Genomic DNA, 13,031 nt, shown 5'->3' with positions numbered 1-13,031 from the left:
GCTGGTCAACACCGTCTACCTCTGTTAGACATTACAGATGGGATGTTTGGGCTAGAGCTGACTGTACTTTTGGTTGTGCTGTCCTTTCCTCTGTTTTGTGATAGGACACTGACCTATTGCCTTGTGTGTTAGCTTGCTACTCACTCATATGTGTGATGCACAGAGACCACGAAGAAGAAAGACAAGTTGCTCTCTGTAACTGTAGTTCTTCAAGTGGTCATCTGTGCATTAGCACAACCGACCCGCCATCTCCTCTTTTGTGTCATACTTGAGTTCACTGTTGGGAACCGAAGGTATTTCTTCTCGGTTCTGAGGCTACAATGTCAGTCTCAAGGAACTGAGGGAATAAGTGGGAAGCTTCTAGGGATATGCACAGTGGGACAGTGAGGAAAGGGTTCCCGCCAAAACTCCTCAACTACAGACTTTCCCAAATTGATGCTCCATGCAGGCACAGAGCCCATATGTGTGAATTCACAGGCCTGCCTTTATCTCCAGTCTGAGGTTGGAGATAACAGTAGGGGATGCTGTACAAGGGGATTCCTCCAGGGTGGGACTTAGAGCATAAGTTCCACCCCTTGAAGGAATCCCAAGAGCCCCCATGGGCTGGACTGGGATGCCTGGCAGGCCAGATTCAGTCCATGGGCCAGAGGTTCTACATCCCTGCCCAATTGTAACAGCAACTAAATACAAAACAAATGTAGTAGTTCTTCTCAAGATACCATGCTTTGTCATTTTATTTTGTTTATATTTCCCTTGTAAACTCAATATCCTTTTACAGAGGTAATAATTGTAATACCATTCATATCAATTTAACAGCAATTGTATTAAATTAGATTAATTCTTAACAGATTCATCAGCAAATTGAATGATCTAACTCCCAGAACTTGGAGGGATTTAAGGATCTTCTGCCAGAATGAACCACTTTATACAAAAGTAAATTGTTCAGACATTAAAAGGGGGTGTGAGTCCTGTTCTTTCACTTAAGTTCTTTTATCATTTCTAATAACAGTAATAGAAATATTAAAAGAATAAAAATGAATAACCCAGTATCCCTCACTCTCTATTTTAAGTTCTACTCACTCAAAAGTTAGGGACAAGCAGTTTGTCCCAGGAAGGTAGGCAAAACCCAGGAAGTCCCTACTCCCTTTGCCCCTTCCTCTTAAAGTCTCTTCTTACTTCTCCAAAGTTACACCATCCAGTGTTAACACTTTTCTGGAATGTGGATGCTAGTTGTCTCTGCTTTCTGAGGCTCTCAGACACCAGTTAACAAAACAACATGGCCTTGCTATCTTCTGAATGCTTACAGCACTGGAAACATGTTTTGAGAAAGGAAGGAGAGAGGGGAAATGGGCAAATACAATTCTTGGTTCATCATGGCATCTGTTTCACTTTCACATAAGCCAGCTTCCACTTATATGAACGCAAATTGCCCCATTACCCAAGTCTGCCTTTCCACTGCAATGGAAGTGGTGCCAGGGCACAGCATCTTCATGGAGAGTATCAAACAAAGTTCACTTGGGGTTACTAGCTGTGTGTCTTTCCTGCTCAGTATTATTTGTTGCTTTGTAAACTCCTCTTTCTAATACAGGTTCTTCTAGAAACTCTTACATTTAGGTTCCCAAGGAAATGGCTGCCTGCCCACTGCAGTGGAATGGAGCCATCACACAGCATCTTCACAGTGGCATCAAACACTCTCTGCTAGCTTTATCTCTCAATTAATTTACTATAATTCTATCCAGATTATTGATTTGTTTAAATAACAATAATTTAGTATTTCTAGGCACATCTGTTTTTAAATGCAGATAAGCTTTTTTAACATGCAGTAGTAGTTAAGATTGTTAATCTATGGTGCACAGAGATTCTGATATGATGGCTGACACATACTTCAATTTGCATACTTTTTATGCAAATCATTCTTGCTTACAACTTATCCTCCATGCACTTACACTTTTCCTTGGCCAGCAAACGTGCCCCACTTTGTCCTGGTCCTTATGACACATCCAGCCTTACTGCTTGAAGAGGGCTTTCTCTCACTGTTTAACCCATCCTGCCAACTACTGATGTAGGTAACAAACTAGCATGGGTCAATTCACAGGAGGATTCCTCTAGCAATACAGTAAGGTTCAGGTGCTTTATAAAGCAATACAGGACCAGGACAATGTTAGGCATCTTTGCTAGTCCCAGGCTCTCCATCTGGATTTGGGCCTGAAAGACCCAAGAAAAATGTGGATGTATGGAGGGTTTGTTGTAAGCAAGCACTATTTGTGACATTGCACAATGTCATCACTGATCATGGGGCACATCAGTTCAGGCATCAGCCCCAATTTACCCCAATTTGTGGAGCTTGAGCCAACATCAGATAACCTTACCTCTGGTCTTAAACTGGCAGGTTTTTTAAATCATTGAATATTCACTATGCATTAAGTTCAAACCTGCATGTATACAATCTAAATATCCTTCATGTTCTGAGTTTTTTGTACTGGACATAAATATTTTCAAAATGCTTTCATAACCGTGGTATCTTGCAGTAAGTGTCCTCCAAATTCAACTTTTTGCACATTGTGGATATACTTCGGGCCTTTGGCTAATGTATTTCAGCTTGAAAGGAATTTATGGTGTAAAATAGCCAGTCAGATTGACAATGGTTATGCAGCACACTGTGTATGACAGAGCTAAATCATATATGTTTGACTTAAGGTTTGTTTTAATCTCTATTATTGTTAGCCACCTTGAGTGCCATTTTTGGTGGAAAGGCAAGATATAAATTAATTAAATTAATTAAATAAAAATAGTTTTATTCAGAATTTCCAATTTTCCCTTTCTGTGTGAAAATGTCTTCTTGTCGACCTTTCTTCTACCATTTGTTATTTCAGGACTTCAACATAAGCCTTCTAGCTCCTTGTTTAAGCCTTGGAATGAATGAAATCTCCAAAGACCAGAAGAGCCTTTTCGAAACTGCCCGCAGGGTAACCCTCAGTCATGTGACTGCTGTTGTAAAAGAACTTCCCACCAGTCATCACATTTTTCAGCCACTGCAACCAACTGAAACATCAGCATACTGGAACAAGCTGAGCAATATCATTGGTAATATAAGTAAAGAGCATTTACTTTTATAAAGCACTTTGCCATGTAGCAGTATTAACCAAGTTAAATCTGTACAATAACAAGTTGAATCAATACACTGTTGCCTGAGTGTTCCTGCCAGGTCAGGCTAATGAGCAATGTTCAGTTAGCCAGCAGAAAGCTGTGGATTGTTTTCCTTACAGGGCACATGGAGAGAAAGAACATGCTAGCTGTGTCTAAATTAAAGTGTGTTTTCTGGAGTAAAGCCACTTTTCCCCTTTCAACCATCAGCCTGCGTGCCAGCCTTTATTGATTGATTGATTGATTGATTGATTGATTGCATTTATATCCCACCTTTTTTCCTCTTGCAAGGAACCCAAGGCAGCTTACATTATCTTCCTCCTCTCCATTTCATCCTCACAGCAAACAACCCTGTGAGGTAGGTTGGGCTGAGAGTCTATGGCTGGCCCAAAGTCACCCAGTGAGCTTCCATGGCCGAGTGGGGACTAGAACCCAGATCTCCCGGCTCCCAGTCCAACACTCTCACCACTACACCACACTGGCTCTCCCTTTCTGCCTGGAATTTACTTGACAGAGAGTGACTGCAGTCTCAGGAACTCTTGAGGAGAACTGTGAGGAGGACATGTTTCTTGCCTTCCTTTCATACCTTCTCTGAAGACAGAAGGAAGTTATCCTGGTGCTTCAGGCATTGGCCTGATTCTGGTAGCTCTCTCAGTCGGGAGTAATGGGATATCTTTTTCAGATAATGGGCACCCACATTGTGTTTCCCTAATAAGTCTGCCGTCGTCCCTAGCTACATGGAAGTCTTACTTGCTATCCAGCTTCAGTGATGCTGAGACCTTTTGTGTCAAACCAGCGAGGAGAGGGTGAAACATGAGGGCTGGTTCATCATCTTCCTTGCCTGTAAAAAAGGATAGATAAACTTCATGTTGTTTCAAGGCATCACAAGTACAAGAGCACCTCAAGGATGACTATATGCATACCAATGGGAACATAACACTGAACATTCCTGCACTGGCCCATGGGCAAGCACATGAATGTAAGCATAAGCACCCCAAAGCAACATGGAACACAACTCCAGGCTCTAGCTTCATAAAAGGTGTACAAACAACAGCGGTAGTCCGAGGCACCAGTAGAACATCACTGAGAGCTTCGGTTTAAAAAAAGGTGTATGTAATTATGACTTTTGCATGTGGTTTTGTTCTGCTGATGTCAAGGGTAGACAAACTGTGGCCCTCCCATCATCCCTCACCATTGGCTGATGGAAATTGTAGGTCAGAACATCTAGAAGACTGCAAGTTGCCCACCCCTGGCTTGTGGGTATGAGCATGAACCTTAATTCATGCTGATACTGTTATTATTGACTCATTCTTTAGCAGATTGGTCTGAGAGGTTTTGTTGTATATATATTTTCTAGTACGTTTATATGAGAAATAATAATTGGGAAATATTTGATCACGCAAGAAGGCCTTATAGTTGAAACCCATTTGGTGTGTTTTATATACAATTATTTTATGTTACTCATTTGAGTCATGTAAAATGTTATTTTTTTAAAAAAACATTGAGGTTAAAAAGTTGATGCATTTGTTTTGTGCATGCATTTATTTTGTCTGTTTTATTACATTAGACAATATCAGTTTGTCAGGTGTTTTTTGTTGCTGTTGTTCTTTTGGTCATTGGGATATACTTCCTTTTGTGTTGGTTTCAAGGACAAGTGCCAGACTTGGCAGCTTCTGCAGCCACCATATTCCCCACCACCACCCCTGCATCTGGGCTCTGCTTTCAACTTAGCAACACTCTGTTGGAGGTAAGAGGCTTTTGGGGGAAAGAAGATGGTAGCCTCTGTAGCCACTTGGTCTGACGCTTCTGTTTTCAGGGCTAGACCCTTAAAAAAAAATGTGGTGCTGAACCACGTGGGATCGTTGCCCCCTGCACCCAGTAAATTTAGCAGGGAGGATAGGAGAAATTCAACCACCATCCCAAAGAAAAGGCACATGGTAGTGGTCGAGACTCGCTACTGATAAGAACAAAGGCAAACGAGTGCAGACCTGACATGTCATTTTTGGAGGTGTGTTGCCTTCCTGGAGATTCAAGGTATAACAGAAGTTGCTGAGACTCATCAAACCTACTGACTGCTATCCAGTCCTGCTGATCCATGTGAGAATAAATGACACAGCCAGAAGAAATCTTGAATGGATCTCCAAAGCCTATGAATCTCTGGTTAGAAAGGTGTACGAGGTGAGCTATAGTCATAATGGGGGATATCAACTATTTGCTGGAAGACTAAATCTGCTAAGAATGGAATGTCAAATAAATTCTTGCCTTGCCTTGCTGACAACTTACGCTCTCAGAAGGTGGAGGAAGGAACAAGGTGATGTGCTGTCCTGGACTTTATCCTGACTAACAAGGAAGAGCTGCTTGATGAAGTGAAATGGTGGGAACCTTGGGGGAAGTGATGGTGTCATCTTGGAATTCATGATAATGAGGATGTGAAAATTGAGCATAAAGTACCTTGGACTTTAGGCAAGCTAGTTGCAAAGAACTCAGAGGTTAGAATCACATGGCCAGAAATTCTGAAGGAGAAAATAATTCAAGAAGGATGGAAGATCCTGAAAAGAGAAATACTGAAGGCAAATTGCACATATTTCCATTGAGAAGGAAAAATGGAAGACATCTAAAAAAGCTAGCATGGCTGCACAGGGTTTAAAAAGAACATGTAGTGGAGATGGAAGGAAGGACATACAACCAAGGATGAGTACAATAGAGTCTGTGTGAACTTGTAAGGATAGTTGTCAGGCAGGCTAAAGCTCAGAATGAGCAGAGTCTTTTTCAGGATTCTAAAAACAACAAAAAGGAGTAAGAAGAAGGGAGGGGTAGGTCCACTGCTTGGGGGAGATGGTAAAATGATAGCAGGTGACGTAGAGAAGGCAGAATTAGTCAACTACTGTTTTGCCTAGGGCTTTTTCTGCAAGGAGGATTGTGTTCTACCTGGCAGAAGTAGAACAAGGCCAACGAAGGTTAATATAAATACAAAATTCAAATGATACAATAAAAATACAACTTAGAAATTTAAAGCATCAGTATTTCAATAACATATTTAAAACCGAAAAACTAAAACAGAAGCACATACTTCCTCATGCCTAAAAAGCAAAAAAAAAAACCAATTCCACAATATACCAAAAGAGAGCTGGAGTAACCCTCCCCTTGCTTCTTATAAGGCTTCCCATGCAGGGGAGTGGGGCAGGGCAGAGCAAATGGAAAGCTCATCCGTAACAACCAGCTCTCCCCTTCAGCAAGTGGTGGAGAGGAGGCTTTTCAGATTTGCAGATGACACAAAAGTAGGAGTGATTGCCAACACAATAGAAAACAGAATCAAGATTTATAAGGATCTTGACAGGTTGGAACACAGAGCCAAAACTGGTACGATGACATTCAAGAGTTAGATGAAAAGTCTTACATTTAGGTACCAGAAAATCAACAGCACTGCCATAGGATGAGGGGGACCTGGCTTCAGAGCAGTAAATGTGAAAAGGATCAAGGTTTCTTAGCAGATCACAAACTGACCATGAGTTAGCAGTACTGTGTGACTGCTAAAATGCAACCATTGGCACTGTTCAGATCATGGGAAGTAATTCTGTTCTGTTCTGCACTGATCAGACCGGATCTGGAGTACTGTATCCAGTTCTGAGCACTGCATTTTAAGAAGGACATTGACAAACTGTGTTGTGGCCAGAGAAGGGTGACTAGGATTGTGAGGGGTCTGGAAACCAAATCTTGTGAGGAACAGTTGAAATAGCGGGGTATGTTTATCCTGACAAAGGGGAGACAATGATCTTCAAATATCCGAAGGGCTGTCATGCAGAAAATGGAGGAGAGCTGTTCTCTGTTGCTACAGAGAGCAGGAAAAGAACCAATGGGTGGAAATTGCAGGGAAGCAGATTTCAGCTAAACATTAGGAAAAGCTTCCTAAAGGCTGTTCAGCAATAGAACATACTACTTTGAGAGGTGGTGGGTTCACATTCAGTAGAATATTTAAATAAAGGCTGGATGGCCATCTGTCAGGGATGCAGTAGCTGTATCCTGCATTGTAGAACCTACATTGAGCAGGGGATTGGATTCAATGGCCTCCAAAGTGCATTCCAAGTCTCCTGTGCAGTGGAAATCCTATCCCTTACCCAAGCTGGACACAATGGAACCACTAGGAATTGCATTAGTAAATGATGAGAATGATAAAAAGTGTATGTCCCAGTTTCAGTACAACATACTAAGAGGATAAAAGGAGCTGTAAAACCTATTCAAGCTCCACTTTGCATAACTTTAAGATCACATAAATTAAAGCCTAAATTTAAAAGTACCATTTTTACTTTTTGTTTACATTAATAAAATAGTTTTCTTTATCTTGGGGTTGTTGAGTATGGAAATGGAGTATGGAGTATCTTCAGCTGCTGCCTATGGAAATGATACTTCAGTAATACAGTCATACTACTCTACCAGTACTGGGGTTCAGACAAGCCAGGTGAGGGGAAGAATGATCTGATGGCTTACACCCATTTCCTCTTCTGGCTTTTCCCCAACTAGAAGGGTTCTGGTAGTCTTATCAGCCTTATCTTTGGCCTGTTAGTGCTGTTACTCAATGCCAGGTCAGTAAAAAATAAAAAATATTTGTCATCCATCCCAACTATGCCTTGTGGTATTTAATACCACATCAGCATAGCTTGAAAATTTGAGGAGAGGAAATTGCTATGGTTTATAGGAGTTAGTCTCCCTCTCCAGGCCTCCTGTCACCAACCTTGAGTATTCATACCTTCTGCTCTCTTCCACCATTTCATCCTCTCAGTGTCATCCAATGAGCTTTTCTGAGTGCAATCTCTTTTGCAATCTGCCCCAGAGGTAGATTTGTTAGAAACCTTGGTAGCATGTTATGATGCATTTACAAGACTTTGAGGGTAAAGCCACTTAAATCAATCTTGACTTAGACTCCACGGTTACTACAGTGTTATCAATGGAGGTGTCTGGTCCAATTCCATTGATTAATTTCAGTTCTTTGAACCTGAGGAAGTGGAGAGGGTCCTTGGTCAGGTACAGCCAACCACGGATGTGCTTGACTCTGGTCCGTCATGGCCCATGAAATCTAGCCATGTCTGGATAGGTCTAGGAGGTTGTAAATGTTTTCTTGAGAGAGGGAGTGGTCTCAGCTTCTTTTTAAAAAGCAATGATCTGCTCGCTCCTGAAGGCCAGTGACTAACTTTCCATTCCTTGAGAAGGTGCTCAAGAGAGTGGTAGCCAATCAGTTTCAGTCACTCTTAGATGGAACTGATCTTCTGGATTTCTGGATCCATTTCAGTCAGGCTGCAGACTGTTTTGGGGAGAGAAACTGCTTTGGTCACCCTGCGAGATGAATTTTGCCATGAGAGAGACTGGAGGAATGTGACTGTTGATTCTCTTGCACAGCTCAGGGGCTTCCAATACCATCAGTATGGTGGTTATTGTTCTGGATAGGCTCTCCAGGTTGGGTGGGAGGTACTGCTTGGTGGTGGTTGTGCTGGGGAAGACCATTGCTCAACCCCTTGGCAAGAGTCCCCACAGGTCCTATTCTTTCCCCCACACTGTTTAACATCCTTATCAAACTCCTGGAAGAGGTCACCTGGAGATTTCAGTTGAGATGTCTCCAGTATGTAGACGACATCCAGTTTTATCTCTCTCTCCCATCAGATGGAAATGAGGCTGTGCATGTTCTGAATCCGTGCAATAATGAACTGCATAAGGGTGAATAAAATTACACTCTATTTAGGTACTGTTGGTGAGTAATTTCTCCACCTAGGTAAGTAGTCTTCAACCCATTCTGGAAGGGGTTGTATTTCCCTTTAAGCAGGGAACCCCAACGTGGTGCCTGCAGGCACCCAAAATATTTTTTATTTTTAAAAATTGTTTTACTCCCCCCCCATGTTTAATATACATACATGGATTTGTATGAAATGCATACAAGCTTCTAGCAATTATACATGGACTGTAACAAAAGTGGACAAAATATCCAAATAAGTATCCATTTGAAGGTGATGTCTATATGCCACCCATCCAAATATTGAGTGTTGTAAGGTCCCCAATCCTTTGCATTATAGGAGGTGAGCGTTTATCCTTCCAACATTATAATATTAGTCTTTTAGCTGTCAAAAGGGCACAGAGAATCCAATTATGCTACTTGAAAAAATGAAGCGACAAAATGTGTATCTCCATTTATGCTGACCATTTGTGAATTTCCATGAAGTAGGCAAATAATTTAAAAGAGTGTGTACATCAGTGAATATTAAAGACTGTCCCAGTACAAAAATTTTCTGTGTAATAACCTCCCCATAAAAAGAAGCAACTACTGGACATTGCCGAAACATATGTTTAAAAGAAGCATTTTTTGTATTGCACTGCTAGCAATTAGCTGAATTAGACAATCCCTTATTAAAGAGAAGTTGCGGTGTCCAGTAGACATGAAGATAATGTGAATATTTTTGCTGAATAAGATGCAGCCCAGGATCCATAGACACAAAAGGCAGACACCAAAGTGGCAACCCACTGATTAGGCATTTTGTGGTGGTGCCTACAGCTGTATCTCAAATCCCCAAATGTGCACACAGGTCCAAAAAGCTTGGGGACCCCTGCCCTAAAGAATCATGTTCTCAGTCTGGGGGTGCTTCTTGATCTTGCGCTTCAAGCTTCCTTCTATCAGCTTCAGCTGCAACCATAACTGGATTTAGATAGTTTGGCCCCAGTTACCTCTGCTCTGGTAACCACCCATGTACGCTCTTGAAATGCTTTGTACACAAGGCTGCCTTTAAAAATGGTCTGAAAACTGCAGTTGGTCCACAATAAGATTCAAGATTACTAACTGGGACTGGCATTTAAGTCATGTTTCACCAGTGCTGCACTGCCAGCTGCCCTGGTTCCCTGTCCATTTCCAGGACCAATTTAAACTGCTGAGTTTGACCTTTAAGGCCATTAATGGTTTGAGACTAACTTACCTGAAAGTTCGCTTTCTTTCAGACATACATACCTAGATTATAAAATCCTCTTCAGAGGACTTGCTGTGTGTCCTCACCAAGTGAAGTGTGGCGGGTGACTACTAAGTGAGAGGTCCTTCTTCTCCAGCTGGTGGTGGTACTCCAGCTATGTAATACCCTCTCCAGAGGCACCTTTTCATCGTCTCGTTTGTAATATTCACCCAGGCCTTTTAAACAATCTTGTGGGTTAAAAAAAAAAAAAAGTGTTCAAGGCCCAAGCTGCTAATTTTTCTACTGATAGATGTTTTTTAGGCTGTATTTTACTGCTTCTGTTGTATCTTAATATTCTATTTTATTATCAATTGTATAATCTGCCCAATTGATGGGCAGCCGTATAAATATAGCTGGTAAATAAATAATGCCCTATTTTCTTACTGAATTTTGGCTTTAATTTATTTACCTCAGCATTAACAGAAAAAATAAAACACATGGAAATAGAAATACACCATGAGAAATCGGAGTTTATGTTCAAGAAATATGAATCTCAAGATTTGTGAAATCTAAGTAGTGATATTAATGGACGCAATGAAAGGTCATGGCAAGGTTGAGTTGCCACTTAGCCCGGATTATTATAAACAGTTTTGGATTTTAGTTGAGTTCCACAATTAGATTCTTATGGGTCAAACTAATCCAGTAGTTCTCAACTGGTGGTCCATGGACCACTGGTCATCCATGGTGACTTTTTCAGTGGTCCACACGAATATATAACTGTATAAAATTAAATATAGATATCATTGTCAGAGAAAGTTTGTGAGTATCTATATTTATACAGTTCAAATAAAAGCGTTTTAGAGTCAGCATGTTTACACAACTTGACCTTCTTTACATGAGGGAAATAGCGCAATAGAACAACATGCTCTTCTCCCATTATTTACATTGGTACACTTTCATACAACAGAAATGCCACTTAACGGCTGGGCCTCAACTAAAAACTTGTTTTTGGTGGGAAGGTGGGAGTGACTTGTCTAGATATGTGTGGTTTGTGCATGTAGCTCCTGCTGTTGCGCTGAGTGGTTATCATGTCGTTTGTTCTCTGCTAAGTTTGCTGTTTTAGTTTCTTTATCATTTATGTTGTAAAATGTAAGTACAATTGGATGAATCTTCTGCTGTCGTATTGTGCTCTCAGTTATTGGTGTTCGCATGATATATGGTTGAGGGAGACTTCAGAGATGAGTTTCTTTTTTCTAAGATGCTTGATACTACCACAAAGGCTCAAGATGTGATGGAAATTGTTAACAAACTAACCATTTCTTTGAAGTGCATGGTCTGGATTGGGCAAATCACTGATGGTGCATCTGCCATGCTGGGCTCAAGATCAAGCTTCCAAGCATTGGTGAAACAGCACACTCCAATGGTAATTGGAGTCCATTGCTTTATTCATAGGGAAGCTTTGGTGTCAAAAACATTGCCTGATCCACTCAACACAGTTTTCAAAGGGTTTGTGAAAGTGGTGAATTACATCAAATCATCGGCTCTGAACACAAGGCTGTTAAAAAGATTTTGCCAGGACGTGGGTTCTGACTTTGATGTGTTGCTGTTCTACACTTCTATACGGTGGTTGTCAGCAGGGAATGTACTCAACGGAGCTTTTCAGCTGAGAGAGGAGTTGGATTTGTTTCTCCAGGCTCAAGGGAAGGAGGAATTATGAAATGTGCTGACGCAATCAAATTTAAAATTTGCGAACCTTGTCGATATTTTTGGAATCTGGAACAAACTGAATCTTCAGCTGCAAGGGAAAGGTGAAAATCTGTTATCTCACCAAAGCACCATTGGAACTCTGGATGGTAAGAGTTGAAGGCAATAATTTGGTTCAATTTCTATGTGTGGATGCCATGCTCAGGAAAAAGGAAGCCATTCAGACGCAAATTCTTGATCATTTACGGAAGATATGAGACAAATTCCAACTATACTTTCCAGAGGTGGACAGGACAAAGGATGGATTATCTTTCATCAGGAATCCATTCATAACAGGTGTTAATAGTGTTCCAGAGGATCTGCAGGAGGAATTCTTGGATTGGAAAAATGATTGTGTGACCCAAGATGTGTACAAGCAGGCTACCATAGATAAATTTTGGGCCAGCATGACTGGGAGTTACCCAAATCTGACAGCACATGCAATCAGATTTCTTTTGCTATTTGCATTAACTTATACGTTTGAGATAGGATTTTCATGTTTGTTGCACATTAAGTCCAAACAGAGGAATCAGCTCTCAGTAGAAAGAGATATTCGTTGTGCATTATCAAGTACCACTCCAAACATTGAAAAGCTTGTCAGTGAGAAGGAATTCAAATATCTAAGAAATAAATAAATTTCAAACCAAAATGTGTCTGCTCTGTTTAATCATGTCTCAACCAAAAATAAATAAATAAATAAATAAATAAATAAATAAATAAATAAGGAGGTGGTCCACGATTTTTTTTTTATTGGCCTGGTGCTCCATGGACTGAAACGAGTTGAGAACCACTGAACTAATCCAATCAGCAAATATTTCTTTTTTTATATAGAATAATTTAAAAAAAAAAACACTACACAACAACATAAACACACAGTACACATACACTAAAATATCTCTTAAGATTGTAAGATATCTATCTTTGGCTCCCCTTACACAACAAATTGTCAGGGTGGAAACTGAGCCCAAAGAGCCCCAGAGCAGTTCTGATTCTGAGGAAGAACAGCAATCCGTAGGAGAGGAGCTCGCTCATCTCTCACAAGCACAGCAGCTGGCAGAGATTCCTCCTGCCAGCATTCCTGGGATAGATAGTGACCCTGGCAGTGAGATAGTGCTGGAGGGGGGCTTGCTGGACGCTCAGCGCAGATGCAGGGAGCGACGACAGATGGAGGGCGCCGAAAGGAGGCGTTCCACTCGTTTGGCGCTCAGACAGCGGTTGCGTCCT

General features: G+C 41.1%; 1 protein-coding gene across 10 annotated transcripts in view; it reads left to right on the top strand.

Moving 5' to 3' along the window:
- The window catches only part of HTT (huntingtin), a 381,175-nt gene that overhangs the window by 252,876 nt on the left and 115,268 nt on the right, over positions 1 to 13,031 (top strand). For all 10 annotated transcript variants that reach the window (XM_084859889.1, XM_084859888.1, XM_084859886.1 and 7 more), the window contains one exon: positions 2,874 to 3,084. In XM_084859889.1, the coding sequence (XP_084716015.1) occupies positions 2,874 to 3,084 (211 nt within the window). The remainder of the gene's footprint in view (positions 1 to 2,873; positions 3,085 to 13,031) is intronic.

Source organism: Heloderma suspectum, chromosome 5, assembly GCF_057233095.1.
Source record: "Heloderma suspectum isolate Gila_16-S chromosome 5, 16-S_ref, whole genome shotgun sequence".
NCBI classification, from domain to species: domain Eukaryota; kingdom Metazoa; phylum Chordata; class Lepidosauria; order Squamata; family Helodermatidae; genus Heloderma; species Heloderma suspectum.
The sequence above is the reverse complement of the archived record's forward strand: the minus strand, read 5'-3'. Positions and strand labels throughout refer to the sequence as shown.